General features: G+C 37.7%; 1 protein-coding gene across 1 annotated transcript in view; it reads left to right on the forward strand.

The window, feature by feature from the left end:
• Window positions 1-9,071: 9,071 nt before the first annotated feature.
• LOC146464339 (uncharacterized) overlaps window positions 9,072-25,591 on the forward strand; it is an 82,247-nt gene continuing 65,727 nt past the window's right edge. The window contains exons 1-11 of the mRNA XM_085129863.1: window positions 9,072-9,151; window positions 10,079-10,109; window positions 11,084-11,410; window positions 12,303-12,629; window positions 13,519-13,842; window positions 16,786-16,837; window positions 17,256-17,794; window positions 19,062-19,364; window positions 19,787-20,089; window positions 20,577-20,790; window positions 22,469-22,755. Of these exons, the coding sequence (XP_084985989.1) occupies window positions 9,110-9,151; window positions 10,079-10,109; window positions 11,084-11,410; window positions 12,303-12,629; window positions 13,519-13,842; window positions 16,786-16,837; window positions 17,256-17,794; window positions 19,062-19,364; window positions 19,787-20,089; window positions 20,577-20,790; window positions 22,469-22,755 (2,749 nt within the window). The 5' untranslated portion in view covers window positions 9,072-9,109. The remainder of the gene's footprint in view (window positions 9,152-10,078; window positions 10,110-11,083; window positions 11,411-12,302; window positions 12,630-13,518; window positions 13,843-16,785; window positions 16,838-17,255; window positions 17,795-19,061; window positions 19,365-19,786; window positions 20,090-20,576; window positions 20,791-22,468; window positions 22,756-25,591) is intronic.

Here is a 25,591-nt window from a genome sequence, read left to right on the forward strand (position 1 = left end):
TCTGCATCAGTGAATATTGATGAACATTGCAGTTGAAATTTGATCATGCACGCATATTTTTTCCGATGTATGCAAATTTTTTTCAGACGACGCCAGACAGTCTGACGTCATTGCGGACACCTTCAACTAAATATACAAACATACATATACAGCCGTGTCAACAAAGGTTGTCCAAAAAAAGCGTCAAAGCGTTTGCCACAATGCCGAAAGTTATTGTAGGAAATACCCAATAAATTTCAATAACTTGAGATGGCAGGCAATATGGATTTTGAGATGGCGGGCAATATAGATTCTGAGCTTTTATTGAAATTTATTGGGTATTTCCCAGACTACCTTTCGGCATTGTCGCGTACGCTTTTACGCTTTTTTGGACAACCTTTGTAGAAACAGCTGTATATAAATATATTTTTCGCTCGAATTCGCGCGGCTTAGCTCCACTCGGGCCGGCTCGGCCCGACAAATTTATTAACCTCGCTTCGCGAGGAATGAGACACGTGGTGTGTATCCGAAATTGATTAATGTATGTCCATTGGTCCGCGAGGACTTTCAATGTTAATCGGAGTACCTGGAATACTGATCTGTAACTTCTTCACTTGTAAAACCAAAACCTACCTGCTTTGATCTCCAACCGTAATTTCGACCGTTCTGCCTTTATGTATATGTTCAAGTTCTCTGTATTAATGTTCACGCACAATAGATAACATACTATTAATAAATACTATTAATTTAATTATTCGATATTACATCGCAAAACATTTCTAATCAACAAGTTTTTCGAAATTGATTTAACTATAAAAGTTAACGTTAAAAGAGAACGACGTTTTGACCGTCCGACGGTCATTTTCAAGTTCAAAATGAGAAGTAAAATATGTGCTTATATACAATTGTGAAAAAAACTAATGATATGCTGACTTAAAAAGCTCTAAGATATTCACATCTAAACAATATCAAAAATAATAGCGTGAATGATAAATACAAAGGAACGCTAAAAACGATAAAAGGTATTTAAAAGGTATTTAAAAGTGAAATAATTAAACAAATAACCTCGCGCGGATCGAGAATAACGAGAATAACATGTCATTAATATGTTTTTTGAAAGCTCTCTTGTGAAGTTGACGAAGTTTATTGCAAAGGGAATTCCAAAGCTTAGCACCGAACCTAGCAATAGAACCTTAGTTTTGATTCAGTCTCGATGGGTTAATATAAAAATTGTCGGAGGAAGAGAACCTGGTCTCATGATTATGCTTTTCATTGGCTTTAATGAAAAGGTTACTAATGTTAGTAGGAACAGTTAAACATGAGACGTCGAACATTATTGAGGAAACTGTTTCAACGTATAACATATTTACAGGGAGGATTTTTGAGGAAATGAATAAAGGCACCGCATGCGCTCTGGGTTCACAGAAATACATCAACCGAAGGGCACGTTTTTGTAGCACGAGGATTTTTTGTAGATGGGATTTGGCAGATAAGGTAGTATCAAAGAGCGGTAAATACTTAATAGAGTGGTAAAAGGGACGAGGTGCCTAAGACGGACAATAACTCCAGTAATTGTACTTGTTTTTAGTGCTACATTGTCAATGTGGTATTTCCAGCTCAAGTGACTGTCTAGTAAGACACTTAGATATACATCATAAGTGGGGGAGAAAAGGTAGGGGAGTAGCCAAGTGTTGTCCAGGACCCTAGCGCTGCCTGCCGTCGACGGGGCGAGGTTAGCGTCAGCGAGTGGCATGGAAGACCGTGAGATGGGTGTCACGGAGAAACAGCTGTTGCCAGCAGCGCGTCCCCATGCCAAGCTCCTAGAGGGTAGATTAGGAAGGGCAAGTGGTCGTGGCCACTGTTGCTCAACCAAGCTAAGCGACCCCGGCATCGCTTCAGTGTTGAACTGAAGGGTTGGAGCCAGCAACACTTGTCCTCGGGATTCTGGAAGAGAATCCTCCCACACTGAGGCTGCTAAAAGAGTTGTTTGGAAATCAAACGGGTTTTCCCACCAGAATGGTGCAAAGCAGAATCCTGTTAGTAAGTCTCAGGCAAGATTCTGCACTAATTGTTAATGTCCTAAATCTAAGTGCACGGTAATGCTAAATAAAAAGTTCAACGTCACAGAGCGGGCCAAAGGCCTAGGTCATGGTGTAGAAAGGTACTGTTCTATAAGATGGAAAAAATGGGTAAATGTGCATACTGTTCATGTGAAGGTAGGTGCCCCTTGCTTAAATCCATGGGTCAAAGGTTGAGTGGTTCTGAGAAGAAATGCGGCTTTGATGGCAGGTAGCCATGGTTGCAGGTACTTCCAGGATCGTAGTGTGAGGAAGATGAATATATCTTTGGTAGGCGTCAGGCCCCAGTTGTTCAAAGAGCGGATAACTTTATCCTGTGGATAAGTCACTATCCGACAGTTTCAATCTGTGCAAAGGTTTCAGTATTTCCTCTTGTACAAGCGAATATGCACACTCTAACCACAGTTAAGTTTGGGAGTGTACGAAAACCTTGGACAACGTTTAACGTAAAGTATATTTTAGACCCTGAATAGTGCCTTATCCAGCGGATAAAGTTATCCGGCCTTTGAACAACTGGGGCCAGATCGCCAGCGACCAAGTATCTTGATGAGACAGAATAGAAGGCCAGCAGAAGCAGCAGTTGTTGCGGCCTCAATGCGGAAGCTGTGGGTGTTGTACTGGCTGGGTTTTAGGCCACAGAGGCCAAATAAAGTAGGGTATGTAGGTTCGAGGCCAGGGTTCGGCGTGTCAGAAAACTGTCATCATGGAACTGGAAGAGAGGGGGCTGTACACTATACCCCGTAGTATGAATTGTAGTATGAATTCTTTAACTGCAGATACCGTACATATGTTAGAACGGGACTTGGCGATGGTGACTAGAGCAGTTTACCGGAATGGATCTGTCTTCGATTTTTTAGTGCAGACTTTAATGTGTCGAGGGTTGTTGATTTCAGGATCGAAGGTAATGTTCTGGCGGGTGAAGTGGATGTTGAGGTGGAAAGGACCATTACTTGTTAGTTCACTGCACCTCAAAAAGCTAAAAAATGCGGCCCAGAGCATAACGGCCTCTACGTCTAGCGAGTGGTAAGGGTCAAGTTAATTGCCGATCTTATGCAATAAAAGAAGGGTAATAGGCTGCCGGCTGCGCCTAGGAAACCCCAGGTGCGTTTGATCCCTTGAAAGGTGTTTTGGAGACGGAGCATGGTGGCGAAATTTAGCAGTCAGAACTCGACATGTAAATGATACGTATACTTGACATGTGATACTTGACATAATCAGCTGAGTAAGATACAAAATATATTAATGTAACCTCACTAGCAGGGAGCAAGGGGATAGATTGGCTTACAAGACTATACTTGAGGCAAAATAAAATAAACCGCTTTTTACCTAAAACGTACGTTCGTCTAGTGGCAGTTGCGAGGAAACACAAGAGGTATCCAGAGACCTTGGATGTTAAATATTGATCAGGTATTCCGGGATGGGGTAGCTAGTCGGCGAGGCTTCGGGTACCAGTTCTCTAAAACGCCCCATCTGGAAACGAGAAAGGGAGTCAGCGATGCCGTTCTGAAGGCCCTCTACATGAACTGCAGCAAATTGAATGTGTAGGTAGTGCTGCTGTGGCATTAGAGGGCTGGCAATTGTTAGTGGCTTGCCTTACTGTACTTTGAAGCGTTCACTTTAACTTGCCCGGTCACTGTGTTACAGATATGAGGTTAATTCCTCTGGAATTACAACGGCCCAACATTAACAGATCCCGGCGAGAAGTGAGAGATGCCTACCTCCTAGCCAGAGATAAAACTTTTTCAATAGCGTTGTGGTTGAAATTTTACCGATTTTTCTTTCATTGTATAATTGTATATATTTATATTGTATATTGAGTTGTAGTAAGCACTAACCAAAGATGAAAGACGAAAGTGGGGACTTCTGTTCTTATAATTCCCCGGAATTGCAAGCCATGTGAAGGAAATTTGGAACTCCTTGACCTCGGCGGCATTTCAGCTTTTATCTAGTCTGTGCCAATCTCTCATAATAAACTGTCTTTTCCCGAAATATTTGTTCTCGCCAGTACAGGACTTCGTCAAATTCACAATATGAGGATTAATAGGTGGTTCTATAAACTTGTGTGGGATGATGCACATTTAGGTGTTTTAAAAGAAAGCGGCAAAGTATACTGAATTTAACTTGTTTACATACAGCAAATTGCAAAACTGATTGTACTATAAAAAACAAGGGTAAACTCGAGGAGAAACAGTTAGGGTCAGATAAGCTGATTATATATAAGTTGATGGTTTTTATTTGGTTAATAATGGTTGTCTGCGAGTTTACTTTATTATTATTTTTGTATTTACAGGATTTGCGATTACAGTTTTCTAAACAATTTGCGACCCGTAAAAAGTTTGCGTTAAATGAATTTATTTCATGTTGTCTTGTGTCTTCGATTTTGCACATTCTTATCTAGTCGGTGTCTAGAGGAAAAAAAAAATGTTTACGTTCCTTACTTGACGTGAATTTTTCTGAACGTGTACGGAAAACAAACAAGAAGATGCCGAAAGCCAGATATTTTTCAAATTAAAAAGTCACGAGGCCGCCTGCTTTCCCTCGTGCTCGAAGCATAATGATACAAAACGAACGCTTTTTACAACATTAGCCAGGCAAAGATCAATACTTTGCGTATGATTAACAGGACCCCTCAATCAGTAAAACGCGGTATTGTCAACTGTATGTATTACCGGGCCAAACTACTTGTGACACCAGCATCAGCTGCCTCTGTGGAACAGAAATATTTGACATCTGTTGTACACCCTAACAACATCAATAAACATAACGCGATAAGTTGCTGCTCAGTATCATCGTCTTATTTCCCTGTCAAGAAACTAATTACGTCACAGTGTCTTCCTCTACTCAAGTGTATAAATCAGATATTTGCAAATCTTAAAAAAAACCTAACAAAATACTGTGGGCTGCCCTACGATTAACTAGCATCCGAGATCTAAGAAGAATACCACTATCCTTAGATAATTATATGCTACAAACACATTAAGGCTACTCCAAAACTTCGCGCGTGCTCCTAAAAAAACAAAAACATAACAAACAAACAAACAGCAACAGGAGAGAAGGTTGCACGCTCTTTTTTGTAGAAATCCTACTAAACTATATATCACCACGAAGCTAATAAACTGTAGCACTGTAGTGTTACGCATTGTTAGAAATTTAGTTTTGTAATAATGTTAGTATTGTAAGTAGTGTTAGTGTTGTAAGTAATGTGTGGTATTTAAATAAAAGAAAAAAAAATATTAAAAAAAATAAATAAAAAATAATGATAATAAGCTGCAGCCCTGTAACCCTGAAACGGAATTACAAGCCCTCACATAAATTGCACTCTAATGAGCTTAAAAATGTGTCAGGCTTTTTTGCGACTCCCATTAGTTCCTGAGAAAACTCTATTGTAAGGTTAAGTTTTGAGAATGAAACGTGTTTTTGGGCTTGGTCGCGTTAAGTATGACGTCATCATACTAAATTTGGTATAAGTGACATTTCATGGAAAGTGTTATTCCCTTGTTCTGCGGTCTCCTCCCTCGCATCAAATGACAAATATTTTTTGGCATTTGCTATTTTAAGGCGCAGAGGATTCTGGGAAGGTTCTCATTATATTTATATTCACTTTCATAATTATAATTATACTTATATCAAAGATACAAGGGGCTTGAGATTTCAAATATTAAAAACTACATTACAATCATTTCGGTTACTTAAAATGTTTCTACTAAGGATGACATATTCAACGCTTACTGAGTCTATACGATATTGCTGGAAGAAAGCTCTTATTGAACTTTTCTGTTCTACGTTTAGGCAAGGATGTTTTTCTCGTGTTATGTAAATTATACACTGCCGAGTGTGTTAATTTATATCCTAGTCACGTTTGCGCGAAGCAAGCTGTTTGTTTCTCATTCGCGCTTAAGGGCAAAAAAGCTAAGATTTGCCAGTTTAATGCGGCATGGTAAGGATTGCAAATGGAGAGCAATTATCTTGAACATCATAAATGTTTCCAACATGTTCTTGTTAAAATACTACTAATACCAAAATCAAAAGTTTAAGACAATCGCCCCATGGTAACATTTTTAGATTTATCGTCAAAATCAAATGAAGATTATTCACCTTTTAAGGTTAGCAGCTGTTGCCATATTAAAATGAAAAAGTAAAAAAAAAAAAAAACAAACAAATAAGGTAACAGCAAAAACGTTTCTCTTTATAAGGAAAGTTTTTTGTGCTGTTATTTTTGCCCTTAATAAGACTAGATATTCCAAAAAAATTGTTTAACACTACTTCTTAAGTCAGCCGACCTTTGATTTGCACAATATTAATTAATGAGTTTCAGAGTTTTTCATGTTCCTTTTTGAAGACGGACAGCTGTTCAGGGCTTTGCGTTCTGTGCACATAACGAGTTGCTTAGGCAGGTTATCGAGATCACGCACTAAAGTATTGGTCAGAAACTTTCAAGTAGGTGTTTATTTATAGTATTGTTATAGTTTTTTTTTTTTTTTGTTATGTGTGTGTGTTTGATGTGGCCATGATTGTAAAGGCACAATTAAAGGATCCAGAATGTGACGCGAACTATTAACGAAAGATGGCACAATTTTGATCAAAATTTGCGATCCTAAATATAATCTTCTCGAATCATTTAGTGGCATTATATATATAAAAAACTAATATTTCTTCTTCATCGTTCTCTAACTAATCAGTTTATTCGAGGAAGACCGGACTACAAAAACAAAAGCAGCTCCTGCAGTGTCATTTCCCCACAAGGGTTGCGGCCGGGCTGTGAAGAGCTTTATTTCTCAAGCCTTAGAAAATAAGCAAAGGACGTTTATCTTGAGTCATCAGTGACACTGGTTAATCAGTTGACTTCGGTCATTTCAGTACTATGCCAACAAGTAACAATTGCGTGCTGAGAAATTTAAATTGGTGTTGTTTTTGAAAGGTATTTGTGTTCTACTGAAACGAATCCGAATCGAAGGCCGCGTGTGGCACTACCAACTGCTAAAAAAACCGTACACGAGGGGGCCTTGAATTTGTCCGCTGAATAGCTGCTGAAGAAAACTGGCCGTTAAATTATTTTTTCGCCAAGGTTAAAATCTTTTTTTTTTTTTTTTTCTGAAACGATTCGTTAGACCATAAAGAAAAGAGTGGCGGTCTTTTAATAATTTGCAAGAAGCGGAAACTAATTTGTTATGCATCTAATTGCTACAGCGTTGTCACAGAAAACTGAAAACTGAAAAAAAAGCCAAATACGCATTAATTAGCTTAATCATTTTAGCTTGCAGTTATAAATGGCGTATCGTGTAATAAAGATAAAATATAACTGGTTGACCGTATTTTGAGGTGTTTCGTGTTGGTCGTTACAGTGGGAAACGTCACTCTCCTTTTCAGAAAGCGCTGCAGCAAGGACCACTAGTTGAAAACATCATTCAAGGAGAGCTGATTACCGTCTCCAAAACAATATTCAATTGTTTAAAAACTGTGCGGCTAGGCAAGTAAAACGACTGTGCCTTACATAAATTGTTAGTTTCTAACTTTTTGTTTCGTGACTTTTCAAGTTTAAGTATTGTTATCTAACCTCGGCTGTTACTTAGCTCGTTTGTGCCTATAGCGTCACATAAAGACCTCTTATACTCTCCGCGTATGTTTATAATATGCCAGTTTTACTATTAACGCCATTTTTCATGAACACTTTGCACGCTAATTATTCATTTTTCTAATTACAAGTTCTCATCAGCACAGAAGAGATCAAAGTTGAATATTTCTATATTTGCTTGTTGTACATTCATGCTATGTTTTAATAGGCATAAAGGGTTGAGAAACTGCAAGGAATACTATTCTGGTCACTGAGAGATTGACTCTTTTAAAGGAAACTGGCATCTGGTATTTTTTTCTTGTCAAATTCTGGGTTTCGTGATATGTATGTAAGCTAAAGCTGTTATGACATTATCCTGCATCTTTTCTAAAGATTTTCTCCTTTCTGTGTTTGTTTCTTACATTTTTCTCATCCGTCGGTGCTCATTGTTAAACCATCAATCAAATTGTAAAACAAGCTCCAATAATATCTGGCCTGACGCACACAACTGTATGAAAGATTATCAGCCCTACTAACTGAGTTGTAGCGCTACAAAAATACACTTGGCTCGTCCTCTTACAATTCAAACATGAATGTCAGCTTGTTTTTCGACGTCTACAATTCATGAATAAATTTTTTTATTTTTTTTGTGTGGCTAGATACTGCTACTCGCTGAACAGTAGCCAAGTGTTAAGTGTTATCTACCGAAAAATTCGATGAGATCGATAAACATCCCACAATTTTCAACCGACTTCTCGAAACAACAGTTCGAGAAATCGATAAACATCCAGCAAGTTCCAAGCCAAAATTTAAAAATTTTTCTCTGGCGGGCTGTTTATATCAAAGCAATCACTTGTTTAAAGCGGCGATCAATATTATATTCGTTTGTCGCTCTTTTGGCCTCTTACTTTTTGTAGTGGTTTTATGAAGCCTAGTTTACACTAGTGACATAACGACATAAGGGCGAAGTCACGCAAATCAGCGAAATAGAAATTTATACAACAAGATAAACAACATATCGTAATGGCACAGAAACATAATGACATGAGCATAACAACATAAAGAAAAAACCGATCTTTTCTTTGTGTCGTTATGACATTTGTCGACAGTGCGAAGCAAGCTTACATGGCGAATTTAAACTCCCTTGTTTTCTTCAAGAACTGGATCAAATGATCATTTGTTTCAAAAAGGTGTGAAATTTTACGATTCCAAACATCCAAAGTTTAAACATGTGGATGATAGGCATTAAACAGTTAAGGCGCAACATATAAAATATCACCAGGATAGAACCACCTAACCTTGTCTCTCTTCGACTTTAGCGTTTTTGCATCAAAGGATTTCACTTTTACTTGCGGTAGACACATGTGCGTGTTGCGTACCTATTTTTAAAACGCGCTTAATTTCCATGTGTACCAAGCAGACCAAAATTCAGTTCGTTTAATTTTTTTGTTTTTCTTTCATGCAGTTTGTCCGTCTGGGTACAGAAGACAAGTAAGGAGAAATGAAGACGACGATGAGCAGTGGGTGGATAGTAATATTCACGGTGAGTAAGTAAATGAACTAAACAACAGTCATAGTCGATCCTTGGGACTTATCCAGTTTAGCTATTGGCCGACAGCACTTTTTGTGGTGACTTATTCAACAAGCGACATGCGTTTGGATTGAATGTACGCTTCTTTAAGGTCCTCACCCCAACAAGAGAAAATTTATTTTTCTTATTAATATTGATAAAACATTTTGTCTTGAGTCACGAGACATTAGTGAAGATGGAGTTTTTAGAAGTCCATAAGCACTTCGAAAATCAATAAGACAAGATTTCATGCTTACAAAAATGTTCAGCTGCCTTAATATTTAGAAGAGGAATACGAAAATACTATCCGGTTTTACCAACGGTTTAAAGTACCCACGTTTAAACAACAAAACACCCAGTTTTCGTTTCAACCTTAAATAAATATCTGAGGTGATGATATCATACGAACTAATAAACTGGAATTTTTAACGAGAACAAGCTATTGATCATCAAATTTTAAGTGATCAGCTTAGCATTTTTATCAGATTATTTCAAGTGGAAAAAAGTTTTTGCAATTTCAATTCAAGTTACTTGTTTTTTCTTTAACGTAATTTGTTTCATCGCTATCTGCACTGTTGTTTTAAGAGTGCTTTTTCACGATTTTTGTGATTCCTGACTAATGCCGCTATTCGTGGCCATCAAGGGCTTGAAACTGTCACAATACCGATGATTATGATTGTTGCTGCCCTCGGCGAGAAATTTAGGGAGCGGACTCGGAAGAATTGCAACAATCGGAACAGATCAGCCCTCTCGGAGAACTTGTAACGATTAGGTTGTTCCATGGACTCAATAAACTTCAAAAAGGCTATTGTACAAGCCACAACGTAGGGTGGATGGGATGAAAATGGATGCCACGAAAAACTTTCTGTTACCTTTAACCTTTTCATTTTCTATTGACAGACCTGTGCAAGTCTAATGGTCATGCCCTCTGGTAAGTCAATGCTATTAACTCGTCTGCATGGTTTGGAGGTAGCTGGTTTACGTTGGGGCAGGGAGGGATCCAGCTAGGAATATCAGTGTTCATGAAATTCGCTAGTACTGGGCGTATTATCTGTCGTGAAACAAGATGACATCAAAACTTTTTCGTTTTCCACGAACATTTATTACGTATAATAATAATAATAATAATAATAATAATAATAATAATAATAATAATAATAATAATAATAATAATAATAATAATAATAACAATAATAATAATAATAATAATAATAATAATAATAACAATTTTTAATTTTCAGTTTTTTCTTCTTTCCTTCTCTACATATTCGTTTGATAAATTCAATAGGAGGAAACCTTCAAAGCTATATAGCTAACACACGATTAAACAGTAAAAGTTACAAGTGTTACCTTTGACTGGACACTTTGTTCGCTGATCCTAGAGTATACGTCTCTATTTAGATCCGGGGTATAACAGGGAATAAGAATACACTTCACATGAATGTGAACTTATCAGATTTGGGGAAGATAAAATACCCCTTACTAGTTTTGTGGGCGAACACAATATGTCATAAGCGAGTCGTGGGACTGTCAAAGTGAATTAAGTGCTTATAATTATACAAATTAATCCCAAACAAGAAGCTTAAACCTGGGCTTAGCAACGATATTTTGTTGGCGTATGGTAAGAGATCAGATGGAACAGTGGCAGATATGGAGCCGTTTGGTTATCTATGAAGCTAAAAGAAGATAAAACTGGAAAAAAATCTTCACAAAATGATACTCAGTTTGATCTCCTTACGTAAAAGGTATTCATAAATTGGGAGAAGATGGCAATTGGTTTAAAATGAATGTCGATCAACTTCGATTTTGTTCATAACTTTTAAATAACTAATACAACAAATCTCATTTACCAAGTTGAATTGACTATTTTTGCCTTTTTGTCTGCAATTACTTTTCATCTTGCAGCGGGTAATTATTTGAGACTAGCTAATGGAAACTTCAAAGGAGAAGGAAGAGTGGAGATTTTCTACAATGGTACCTGGGGAACTATTTGTGACGACAACTGGGATATGAATGACGCGCATGTCGTTTGTTATGAACTTGGGTTCAGTAAGGCCCTTAGTGCTCCAAAACAAGCCTGGTTTGGTGCCGGAAGTGGCCCTATATGGTTGGATAATGTGCAATGCGTAGGCACTGAAAGTTCCTTGGCGAATTGCCGGCACAATGGATGGAATATCCACAATTGTAACCACAATGAAGATGCATCAGTGATCTGCTTAACAACTGATTCAAGTATGACAATGATATGGAATAATCGCATGCAGAAGAATAATGTTTTGTTATCCCATTATCTGATCAGGGTAGAAAAATTCGATAAAACGCTGATGACATTCTAAAATAATATCTAATCTTTTAAAACAAAAATTAAGGAAGCGCTATGTCTTTTATCAAAGGGAGGAAGATGCAGATACTAATGTGACTAGACGAAATTGAACTACCAAGTAGCTAGTGAACAGAAAAGCGTAACAATGCAATTTGCTAATCAACACAAATGTGGGCCATAATCAGGGCACCTAAATAGTTAGCAAGCGTTTTGAGTAGTTACTCTTGTCAAATACCATGAACAAAAATAAAAGCTTAAAAGATTAATAGCTTAACTAATGTTCAAAAGAATGTGGTGCTTATAAAAACTTAATCCCAAACAAGAAGCTGAAAACTGGTCCAAGGAATGAAATTTTGCTGACGTATGGTAGCGGATCAGATGAAACAGTACAGTGAGGGATGAGGAGCTGCTTTGTTATCACTGAACTTAAAGGAAGAAAAATTCTGGAACAGATCTATCCAAAAGGTTACAAAGATTGATCTGCTTACGTCAAAGATATTGAAAAATTGTAGCCGTTAAGACCAATTAACAAGATTTCATGATTCATACCGTTGCTTTATAGCACAAGTTATCAAGCTGAAAGGTATTTATATAACTAAATTATAACATCACTCATTTTTACATTTGCTACTTTGTGGGCTAATACTTTCTTCAATTCTCTTGAAATTGTTTTAAAACGTGTGTCAATCCACTTCGATTTTGTTTATAACTTTTAAATAACTAATACAACAAATCTCATTTACCTCAACGTTAAATTGACTTTTTTTGCCTTTTTGTCTGCAATTACTTTTCATCTTGCAGCGGGTAATTATTTGAGACTAGCTAATGGAGACTTCAAAGGAGAAGGAAGAGTGGAAATTTTCTACAATGGTACCTGGGGAACTATTTGTGACGACAACTGGGATATGAATGACGCACATGTCGTTTGTTATTATCTTGGGTACAGTAGTTCCATTAGTGCTCCAAAACAAGCCTGGTTTGGTGCAGGAAGTGGCCCTATATGGTTGGATAATTTGCAATGTGTGGGCACTGAAAGTTCCTTGGCGAATTGCCGGCACAATGGATGGAATATCCACAATTGTAACCACAATGAAGATGCATCAGTGGTCTGCTTAACAACTGATTTAAGTATGACAATGATATGGAATAATCGCATGCAGAAGAATAATGTTTTGTTATCGCATTATCTGATCAGGGTAGAAGAATTCGATAAAACGCTGATGACATTCTAAAATAATATCTAACCCTTTAAAACAAAAATTAAGGAAGCGCTATGTCTTTTATCAAAGGGAAGAAGATGCAGATACTAATGTGACTAGACGAAATTGAACTACCAAGTAGCTAGTGAACAGAAAAGCGTAGCAATGCAATTGCTAATCAACACAAATTTGGGCCATAATCAGAGCACCTGAATAGTTAACAAGCGGTTTGAGTAGTCACTCAAGGAAAATACCACGAACAAAAATAAAAGCTTAAAAGCCAAATAGCCTAATTAATGTTCAAAAGAATGAAGTGCTTATAAAAACTTAATCCCAAACAAGAAGCTTAAACCTGGGCCCAAGAATGAAATTTTGCTGACGTATGGTAGCGGATCAGATGAAACAATACAGTGAGAGATGAGGAGCTGCTTTGTTATCACTGAACTTAAAAGAAGAAAAATCCTGAAACAGATCTATCCGAATGGTTACAAAGATTGATCTGCTTACGTCAAAGATATTGAAAAATTTTAGCCGTTAAGACCAATTAACAAGATTTCATGATTCATACCATTGCTTTATAGCACAAGATATCAAGCTGAAAGGTTTTTTTATAACTAAATTATAAAATCACTCATTTTTACATTTGCTACTTAGTGGGCCAATACTTTCTTCAATTCTTCTGCAATTGTCTTAAAACGTATGTCGATCCACTTCGATTTTGCTCATAAGTTTTAAATAACTAATACAACAAATCTCATTTACCTAGTTGAATTGACTATTTTTTGCCTTTTTGTCTGCAATTACTATTGATCTTGCAGCGGGTAATTATTTGAGACTAGCTAATGGAAACTTCAAAGGAGAAGGAAGAGTGGAGATTTTCTACAATGGTACCTGGGGAACTATTTGTGACGACAACTGGGATATAAAAGACGCGCATGTCGTTTGTTATGAACTTGGGTTCAGTAAGGCACTAAGTTCTCCAACAAAAGCACAGTTTGGTGCAGGAAGTGGCCCTATATGGTTGGATAATGTGCAGTGCGAGGGCACTGAAAGTTCCTTGACGAATTGCAGGCACAATGGATGGAATATCCACATTTGTAACCACAATGAAGATGCATCAGTGATCTGCTCAAGGAATTTAAGTATGAGAATGATATTTGCGTAACCCAAATAATTGTTTTTGGAAAAATCGCATGCAGAAGAATAATGTTTTGCTTAAGCATTATCTAAACAGGGTAGAAGAATTGGATAAAACGGTGATGGCATTCTAAATTAATATCTAAGCCTTCAAAACAAAAATGAAGGAGGCGCTATGTCTTTTATGAAAGGAAAGAAGAGGCAGATACTAATGTGATTAGACGAAGCTGAACTACTAAGTAATAAGCAGAAATGCGTAAATTATTGAAATCACTCATTGTTGCATTCACTTCTTATTGGGAAAAAACGTTGTACCATTCTCTTGCAATTGTTTTGAAATGTATCGCGATCCACTTCAATTTTATTCATAACTTCTCAATAACAAATGTAAAAAATCTCATTTACCAAGTTGAATTGACTATTTTTTGCCTTTTTGTCTGCAATTACTTTTGTTCTTGCAGCAGGTAATTATTTGAGACTAGCCAATGGAAACTTCAAAGGAGAAGGAAGAGTGGAAATTTTCTTCAATGGCACCTGGGGAACGATTTGTGACGACAACTGGGACATGAAAGACGCGCATGTCGTTTGCTATGAACTTGGGTTCAGCAAGGCCCTTAGTGCTCCAACAGAAGCGCACTTTGGTGCAGGAAGTGGCCCCATATGGCTGGACGAAGTGCAGTGCGTGGGCACTGAAAATTCCTTGACCAGTTGCCGGCACAATGGATGGAACGTCCACAACTGTAATCACAATGAAGATGCATCAGTGATCTGCTTAAAGAATTTAAGTATGACAATGATACTTGCGTACCCCCAAATAATTATTTTTGGAATTATCGCATGCAGGAGAATAGTGTTTTGTTATCGCATTATCTGATCAAGGGAAATTAATTGTATTAAACGCTGATGATAAATAGTATCTTATCCTTAAAATCAAAAATAAAAGAAGCGCTATGTCTTTTATAAAAGAAAAGAAGAGGCAGATGCTTCTGTGACTAGACGAAATTGAACTACCAAGTAGCTTGTGAAAAGGAATGCGTGCACTGAAGTGACATGTAATTCAAGATGACAATGCAACCGCTAATCATTACAAATTTGGGCCATAATCAGGGCACCTGAGTAGTTAGCAAGCGTTACGAGTAGTTGATCTGGGCAAATACCATGAACTAAAGAGCTTAATAACTTAATTTCCTATGATGTACAGCGCACTTGATCATTTGATGGAAAGTCGCGCTATATAAATTTTTAATAATAATAGTAATAATAATAATAATAATAATAATAATAATAATAATAATAATGATGATGATGATGATGATGATGATAATAATAATAATAATAATAATAATATTATTATTATTATTATTATTATTATTATTATTATTATTATTATTATTGTTATTATATAAAGTGAATTTAGAGCTTATACAAATTCATCCCTAAAAAGGAGCTTTAGCCTAGGCCCAGGAATGATATTTTGTTGACGCATGGTAGCTGATCAGATGAAACAATGACAGATAAGGAGCAGTTTTGTTATCTCTGAAGTTAAAAGGAGAAAAAACCGGGAACAAATCTTCGCAAAAGCCGTACAACGACTGATCTGCTTACGTCAAAAGGTATTGAAAAATAGCAGTTATTAAGTCCAATTCGAACGATTTCAAGATTCATACCGATGCCCCATAGCATTGGATATTAAGACTTTTTATAATTGAAATATTGACATCACCCATTACTACATTCGCTGCTTAGTGGGAAAAAAACTTTCTTCTACTCTTTTGCAATTGTTTTAAAATGGATCTCGATCCACTTCAATTTTGTTCATAGCTTCTAAGCAACAAATACAACACATATCATTTACCGAATTGAATTGACTATATTTTGCCTTTTAGTCTGCAATTACTTTTGATCTTGCAGCGGGAAATTATTTGAGACTAGCTAATGGAAAATTGAAAGGAGAAGGAAGGGTAGAAATTTTCTACAATGGCACCTGGGGAACTATTTGTGACGACAACTGGGACATGAAAGAGGCGCATGTCGTTTGTCATGAACTTGGGTTCAATAAGGCCCTTAGTGCTCCAAAAAACGCCCGGTTTGGTGCAGGGAGTGGCCCCATATGGCTGGATGAAGTACAATGCGTAGGGAATGAAAGTTCTTTGACGAATTGCCGGCACATTGGATGGAGAAACCATAATTGTGACCACAATGAAGATGCATCAGTGATCTGCTTAATGAATTTAAGTATGGAAATAATATTTTTGTGCCAAAAAGAATTTTTTTTGGAATAATCACATGCAGGAGAGTAATGAAACGCTGATCACATCCTAGAATGATATCCATTAAACCTTTAATTCAGTAAAAAGTGAGGGAAGTGAACGAAATGAATTACCAAGTGACGTTAAACAGAAATGCGTGGACTGAAATCACATATGCAATTTAAGATAGCAGTGCAACCGCTTATGAACACAAGGTCAATAATCATAGCAACTGAATAGTTAGCAATCGCTTTGACGAGTTATCCAGGGAAAATACCATGCAATAACAAGTTAAATAAATTACACCAGAATCCATGCTCCACCAAAGAACTTTGGTTCAAAATAGTTAAAAAAGGAACTTTTTATGCGTATCTTTCCAACAAAAAAAGGAATAAAATAATTCGAAGCAGTAGGATTGCAAAAACAAATTGAAAAGACACGTTTACAGATTCTTGGCTAGTATTTACTATTTAGATTCCTTTTACGAAAAACTGATGAAAATTTCCATAGACTCATAGATTCATAGATTCGCAGCAGAAGTTTATACATCAACAGGAATCCTGTTTAAGAGTGACTGTTTAACAGTTACACTTTTTGCAATTCCTGTTTCTGTTACATTTTTTCCCATGGATTCTTATAACTGACGATATATTGCTTAGTACTTCCTTGAAGTAGCATCATTGTAATCGTGTGTTTTAGAAGACAAAGTCCTTGGCCACTGGTTTTTGGATGGGCGAGACCAGAACATAAGGTTGGTCTTGCAACTTGTATTTTTATAAGAGTGTTTCATATCAAAGCTCTCAGGAATAGGCAATATCCAAGTTACTTGAACCTCACTATAAAAGCGAGGCTAAGTGCAAAACTTTTCATGTGAAAATTAGTTTTGTTTGCATATTAATTAAAACTTATTTTCATAACAAAAACCTTGCACTTAAAGCCTTGCTTTTATAATGACGTTCAAACCAACCCGGAAATGGTCTATTGTATTCAACCGGTATTGTTGGGTTAGTGGGTTTCCGTTTCTGTATTACAGTTTTCGCCATAAACATTTATATCTACAAATGTACATAAAAAGGTATCACTATAGTTAACTATGTAATTAATTATGGCTCTATGCTACCTTGTTACATACAAGGACAAGTGTTAAAAATTTTTCCTTGCTACTTTACTTTCAGTGGGTTGCCGCCGTTTATCGAAGGAAGGTGTCCCGGCAGCAAAGCTCCCATTTTCAACCAATCGAATTTCTTCGCCTCTGCCCCTAAAGTGAATTTTAATGGTTCCAGTTTCACGATTTCCTGCTGGATAAAGCAAACGAAATGGAGCGACATGGGGGTGATTTATGGAGACTGGCATTACCCTCGCGGGCAGTTTTTGCTTAGCGCTGCCAATCAAAGTATTGTATTCTATCGTCACAGCATCGTAAACAACGATTGGTGGTCTTTGCAAAGTACCAACCTTTCTTTGATTGACTGGACACACGTTGCAGTCACGTGGCATCATGTCACCCGGAATGTGACAATCTATGCAAACGGTAAAGAAGTAGGCAAGAGGATGTATTCTCCAAAGGAAATATTCTACGGACCCACGGGGAAGCCTTTCATGATTGGTAATGACGAACTCACACTTAACCACCAGTTCCACGGATCAGTGATGGATCTTTACGTATTTGAAGAGGCATTGTTGCTGGATGAAATCAACGTGTTAAGAGGTGTGAGGTTCATGACTTCGGGCTAGTGATAAATACTAAACATTTTCAAATTTAAAATAAATATGTTAACTTTCAGGGCTGTTTTCAATAAAAAATTTCTCTTTTGCATGGAGACAGTGTTAGACATTAATTTTTGCCCCATTTATGGAATAATAAAACTTTTGAAGACTTAGAACTCCTCCTGTTGGCATAAGTAGAATTAGCGCTAGCTGAATTTTTTAATACCACCCAAATTACAAGTTTTGATTGATTGATAGCTTTGGATTTGTGCAATAAGGCTATAAGCGCTATAGTCTTTTGGTAACGTATTACTGTCATACCTAATCGTACCGTTTTGGAACGCTTTGCTGGCACGTCAGGCGAGTTTGGTCTCGCCATGGATATTGTGGCTCGACCCACGGGTTAGGTATTTCCAGTACCCAAATTCAGACCAAATTACAGTGATGTTTTTAGTGATAAATCTGTCAGGCCTCCTTCGTGAGGCTCGCGAAGAGAACAATACCGCGGAGACAACGTACGACGCAAAAAGAGATGAATGAAAAATTATTTACTTTGAGTTTATTTTCTTTATTTTACTTATTTAAGTTCTGATTGGCTTATTGGGAATTTGGGTACAGTTATTCTAGATACCGATGTCACAAGTCGTTGCACCCAAATTAATGCCTTTAAAAGAGATGTAAGGTACCAGTTTCAAATCAGGCTCGGATAGACCCGAGTTCAACTGTTCTACCAGCTCAAGGGTAACAGCTGATACTCTTTCCTCATTTCTGACGAATCTCGTTATTTGTTGTATTTTTAAATATTTCCCTCTAATAAATATTGGTATTTATGAGCGGATTTCCTGGATACCTTAAACTATAGTACCTAAATGTTACTCTTATCATAAGCCATGCATTTACACAGATAAACGTTTTTAACAGTGTATTTTGGATGATCGAGCACTCAAACAATCTGTCAAATGTATTTCTACCAAATGCAATTCATATGCACGCTCATGAACGGCCTGGCAACTGGCGACGAATGTCGTTTTATTATATACTTGTGCCCTATATCTGGACTAATAAAACTGTTTAACACTTGCTATAAAGACATACACGATGTCAAGGTAATTTCATGTTATTTTGTTGAATTAAAAAAAAGTGTTAAAATGTTTAAACAATGTTCCTCCTTTGAGGATAGCATCCCATTTTGTGAACCACGAGAAAAATGTGGTTTAGGAAACGAAAAGGGACGTTTGATTAATTATCTTTCTATTTATCTTTTATAGGTGTTCCTTTTATTGAAAGCCACGATAAGGTCGAGGAAGTTACAGGAGGAGCCTATGCAGTCAAATGGCAGCCTCTCTTGGAAGGCGCCTGTCCAGTTGAGCAGTACAAAGTCTACTACAGGGAAATCTTTTCACAGGCAAACAAAGGCAAATGGAACTCGGTTACCGTTAATAAAAATGCGACAAGCTGCATCCTGCATCTTCACTGCTGGAAAGAATATGAAATAGCAGTAACGTCCCTTAACTCACATGGAGAGAGCTCGATCAATGACAGCGAGAGGTGGAAGTTCAGGACAGTAGGAGGTAATTTACTTTAATTTATACACATTTCAAGGTTTAAAAGAAATATATTTACTTGCAAGGCTGTTTTCATTTAAAGAGACAAAAATGATGGAGCTAATCGAGCTCAATTTTTCTTGTGCACAAAAAGACAGTGTTAGACATTTAAAACTCAAATGCTATTCGAATTCACGGCCATGAGCAAAGTGGCAACGAATTTCCTTTCATTTCATACAGTTGTGCCCTATATTGATGGATCATGAAAACTTCTCAGGATTTGCTAAACATTTCAGGCGAATTTAAAGTTATTTTATTTATCGTTATTATGGTAAAACAATGCCCTTGCCTTTGAGGGTAGCATTCCACTTTGACAACAATGATAAAATTGCAATTTAATAAACAAATAGAGAAGATTGGACAAATATCCTTTAATGGATCTTTTTTAGGTGTTCCAGTGATCAAAAGCCAAGCTAACGTCAGTGAAGTTAAAGGAGGAGCCATTGTAGTGAAATGGCAGCCTCACTTGGAAGACGTCTGTCAAGTTGAGCAGTACAAAGTCTACTACAGAGAAATCTTTTCACAGGCTAACAAAGGCAAATGGAGCTCGGTTACCGTTAACAGAAATGCAACAAGCTACATCCTGCACCTTTACTGTTGGAAAGAATATGAAATAGCAGTTACGTCTCTCAATTCATATGGAGAGAGTTCGATCACGGACAGCGAGGTGTGGAAATTCAGAACACTAGGAGGTAATTTTTGATGGTTCTTTTAACATCAGTTCCTGCCAAATTAAAGGTTCCCTTGAAATGAAAAAAAAAAAAATAATAATAATACTGTCTAACAATGATGTAAGTCCATTCAAGGTAACTGAAGTTCATGTAACAAGCAGCGCGGAAATTAAGTTAAAAAGCATTAGACAATAGTTAGTCTCAATAGTTCTCTGATCACAATATACTGGCCTAAAATACAGAGTTAATTTTGGAGGGAGAACTATTATATTCTATTTTCCAGCTAGCATCTTGACTTGGGCAAACCACGTGACTTGATTCGAGTTTACCAAAGGAACACTATCTGCCATTAAATAAGCTCATTTCGGATAGACTTGTCTGAAAGGGCACACAAGTCCGGTAAAAGCTATTCGTTGATAGAAACCAAGAAAAAAACTTTTCGGCTTATTGTGTAGTAGAACTATACTAGTAGACGCATTTAGCAACAGCTGATTTTTTTTGGTTCCAGGAGATAACTGCTGTGTTGAAGCTAATTTTCAAAGTAAACCAGGATGGGTAAATTGCTCCTTGGGAAGATACCTGAATGGAGTCTGGACAAAATCGTCTGGAATTAATGGCGGCATGGACCATGTCACAAAAGGGAGATGCTGCACACCTCCACAGGAATACCAAGATCAAACACCTGTTTGTCAAACAGCAGACTGGAAAACTTCTCTAAGCAGGTCATTAAAATAGGTGACTTTAAATTAGTCTTAAGTATTGAAGAACCTTCTGCTGCAAAGCTCAATTGTCAAGTTGCAAGGCTTAATTGTCGTTAAGGCAGCAAATAATTCCCGAGATAATTTGATACTTGTCCTTGATCTAGCTTTATTGGTGCAATGGATCTGTGATTTTGGCTGTTGATTAGATAGAGCACCAATGTAATTATTTTCCGTTTTTATCGTGGTGTGAGTATTTTCTTTAAAGTAAACGATTTAGTTTCTTTTGAAATCAAATTAAAATCAAGCAGCTAACTGCATTTTAAATAGAAGAAAGACCCTCCGCGGTTATTTACTCAACTAACGGGTTGCGAAAAGAAAGTAAAAATTTAGGCTTGAACGGGATTCGAACCCAGACCTCTGCTATGCCGGTACAGTGCTCTACCAACTAGACTATCAAGCAAACTTGCAGCCTCCCACGTAGTCGTTTTTGGGGGACTTGTATTACCTCCTCCCCACAAACGCCTACTTACCAAAGCGCCACATTCCTTTCCCATTGTTTCACTCCCCAAGCACCCTGGCCAATCACCATCGAGTCATTGTCTGATGATATCAAATCTAATTGCTGGTTACAAAGGCCGCTTCCGTTTCCCGCTTTGTACAGTCTCTTGTACAGTCTTGAGAGATGAGGGAGTTAAGTTGGAATATATATATATTTTTTTTCACTTCTGGAATGGCTGGTAATGGCTGAAACGCCAAAACAAATATAAAATGTGACACAAGCGCTTCTTGTGCGACGTTATCTGCTGGTAGACTCAAAATCTTGGGGAAAGTGTAATGGATCTTCCCCGCCTGATCGAGTTGACAATTGGTGAAGATATCACCTCTTACGGATGCGGAAACTCTGGAGCAGATTTGTTTCTTTGTACGTAGTGCCACAAGAGACTTACTCAAGGGGAGATCTGCAGTATTTATCAGTCCATTAAAGACTATTAAACGGAAAGTTAAACGAAAGAAAAGAAAGTTAAACGCGGATCAAGTTGTTGTCGGGTCCTTTTGGAAAATGTCGCCCGTGCCCCCAAACAAATTGCAACAACAAAGCGAGTTTCGACTGCAAAATCTTAAAAGTTTACCGACACATCGGGTATTATTTCGGTTTCCTCCACACCGACAGGGTCGACAAGATTGAAGGCAAAGCTTGATAAATATTAAAGCGACTTTGCGTAACCAGTCGGAAAATTGACGAAAATATCGCTATTTCCCGTCCTGAACTTATTGATTGAGTCAGTTGATAGGCATTAAACCGAGAAATTTTAAACGTGTGCTGAAAGCTCACGTAAGCTCGGTCAAGTACTGTCTCCGCCGTGATGTTTTTCACCGTTCCCGCGAGAGGCGTTCTGAGGTCAAGGTCAACCTTCCAGATTTTAGAAGGTTCACTGTGTTGTGCTTGGGTAAGCAGGCGTTTGTGGAGAGGAGGTAATACGAGTCCCCTAAAAACGACTGCGTGGGAGGCTTGCAAAATGGGGGCTTGTCATTGGTCATATTATAAGTTCGTGATGTACCCGTGAAGGATAAATGAATGCGGAACATTTATATACGGAACGAATATTTGAACTGCGGGTGAAAGATCAAATTTAAGGCTCATATTTTCATATTCATTTAACCGCATTTTTCTCGACTGTATTTTTATTTCCAAACCTAGCAACCACACCTGGGCTGTCTGTCTTCACGGATATTTTCTTCAAGGATTGTACCGGTCCAGTGATACTGGGACTGAGCTGCATGACATCAAGCAAGCAACATGCTGCAGACCTAGAAACTTCAAAAGCGTCCCCATGGACTACTATGATCACAATATAACGGTTTCAATAGCAAAAACAGGCTGGAGGAAATGTCAAGACTGGTCCTATCTAGCCGGGGTATATAAGGGAGCCTGTAAAAAATTGCACTGTATTGAAACTTTTAGATGCTGCAGGATGCCTCCCCCAGGTATCTGTGCATTACACCGTTGAGGTCAATTTGTAAACATTAATGCACAAGCATGCTCTATCTTAGTAAGATTGCATTTAAATAATCTTAATTATCCATATAAACTCCAACGTACACGGAACATAAAACTTTGCTATTTTTGGCAGAACTTCTTTGATTCAGCGTTTCTAGACCGGATCACAAGTTAAGACAAGGGATCGGAAGCTCCCACCCCCCCCCCCCCCCTGTTAATTAGTTTAGGCCATTTTTCTATTCATCTAACACCAAGATTTACTTAACATTGTACAAGCATTATGCATGCAAGGACACAGGATAATGACCCCAAGTAACGTGTTTGTGCCTGTTGCATTTTTAGAGATGATCGTCCTTGGCATGGCCACTGGAAGCTAGATGGCAGTGATCAGGACATAAGGTTGGTCAAGTACTATATAATTTTGAGCGACCAGTGAAACCTTATATTTATTTGTAGGAAAGTCTCCGTTACAATTGAACTATTTGTTTCGAACAACATGATCCTGTTCAAAGTTGACATGCAATCGTTAAGATAAATTTTAAAAAAAATTAAGAATAAAAAATTCGCCAACCGTTGTTTGTCACCATAACCGACTGTTCATACGTCTCTTAAGAGCGGATGTCTGTAAATATCAACCAGAGGTGTGCAATAGCGAAAAATTCAAAATTCTCAAAAAAATTCACAACATAGCCCACGGTAAACTATTGCAAGAAATACATGTTTTACTTCGATCCGATAATTATTTTTGATGTGAGGCTATGATCTTGAATTCACCGCTCCTGAACCGGGTTTTCGGTGTCTGACACCACATGTTGCGAAGACCATGATTTAAAAATCAAACCAGTTTTGTTCCAAACGAAAAACATCCAGTCTGATAAAATACATAATTATGGACATCATGAATGGTATGTTACTCATCTGAAGTGAAAATTAAATATTTAGAAGATTTTTCAATATTTACAATTTTTAAGCGATTTCTCGTGATGCCAAATTGACAAATTTGCGCGGCTAAAATCATCAACTGGTACATGGCGTTGAGGATAAAGATTTACACCACGTGAAAGAGCATCATTTCTTCTTATAAAATCCGCTATCAAAACTATGGGCAACACAGAAGGAAATTTTTGAGGCCGCGAATTACAAGTAGTACTTTAGTAAAATTTGAGCTTTTCTGTCACGCCATTCCGATGCTAAAACTCAGATAAACACAACATGAAAACGTTTCAAACAACAATGGTTTATTAATTCTTGCAACAGGGCACTGCCTGTGCATGACCTATGCTTATAAGACTATTTTCCTTGGTTTTCTATCTTTTAGGAGCAGTGTCAAAAGATTTTAGCGGAGTTCAAAAACCGTACACGGGTCAGTTTACGTTGTCAACCGGTCGCAACACTAGTAAAAATGGAATAAAATGAAACCAGGACTTCTTTCATTCAATCTTACTTTGAAAAAAATGGAGCAAATAGCTAAGAGTGCTATATAATTCATACCTTTGGGCGGCCACACTGGATGTTTAAGAAATATGGAACATCTATAGCAAACATCGTAACACTTTAGGCCGTTTTATACATTTGGTCACAAAGATTGTGTTACATACATTTCACCGGTAGACCGCTGACCTTGCACTTACGTACGCCCTGTCCACGGGATAGAAAGCGATGTTTCGTCCAGCTAGACCCCAAAGACAATTAATTATATAATCAGTTCAAACTGAGATTACGGTTTTGGGTTATCACAAGTTTATCTGGTTGCGTCTACACTCGCGCAGTTGTTTCGATTTTTGATAAAGTTTTTCAAATTTCAGTCTAACGTAGCCTGCGAATACAGCCGCCTGTACTCAAGGAGAGTTAAAAGCAACGTGACTGTCTAGTTCATCTGGATAAGACCCAATTTTCAATTTATTGTTCACAAAAATTGTCTGTTGTATGATAGTTTTCATACGATAAAAGATACTTCATCCATCAGTAATGGAATTTGAGCAGAAAAAGTATGGTTTCTTTTGCCTTAATGGGTCAAAGTAAGAACACGATCCAACAAGATCATGTTGCCTGAATATATGGTGCTGTGCTCTGAATTTTTAGAGTACTTGTGAAAGCCGACAGGCATTAATATCGAGGTCATCTTGTGGATAAGTCTAGATTGCACAAATGTGATGCTCCGGGATCTCCCTTCGTTTGCTTGAAATGATTAGCTGCCTAACTTGGTGGGACTGGCGCAGAATCGGTTTTGGCAGCGCCGTCTGATTCCATAAGCATCTCAATGTCTTGAGCAAATAGACCTGATTAGATGGCTGTCATCGATTTCGAAGATATCAAGGGAAATTTTGCCCTGAAGTTTAGTCAGTTAGTTATGTCACTTCGTAGAACTGGCTTTACAGCCAAAGGAGCGTAGCTGTGCTGTCCAGGCTGTGAAACCCTGGCCCTCTTTCTGACAAAAATTGCTCCCCCTACGCTCCTCCCTTATTCCTGCTGACAATGTACTGTGGTCGACTGTAGCAGGTGTGAGTCGTACTGCAGGAAATATTGGGGAAAATAGGGACGACAGTGGTGACTCAACCCCGTTTCCCTCCTCGCTCTTACCCTGCCGCCTCCCCACTAAGCTCCCTATTCTTTACGTCGGGAAACTGTAACAGTGACAAAGCACAGAGCCAAATAACTTTAAAAAAAATCACTGAGAATCGTAAATGTGTGTGGATGTAATAACCACTAATTCAGAATCAAATTGCAAGCGTTATTAAAGGTAACTCTTATTTAAGGTCAGGAGTTTTGCATTACAGTAAGGGACTGTGCAATAATTATCTGCAGGGGGGGTTCTAAAATTAG

Source organism: Pavona decussata, unplaced genomic scaffold (genome assembly GCF_977016875.1).
Source record: "Pavona decussata unplaced genomic scaffold, jaPavDecu1.1 SCAFFOLD_164, whole genome shotgun sequence".
In the NCBI taxonomy this organism is placed as follows: domain Eukaryota; kingdom Metazoa; phylum Cnidaria; class Anthozoa; order Scleractinia; family Agariciidae; genus Pavona; species Pavona decussata.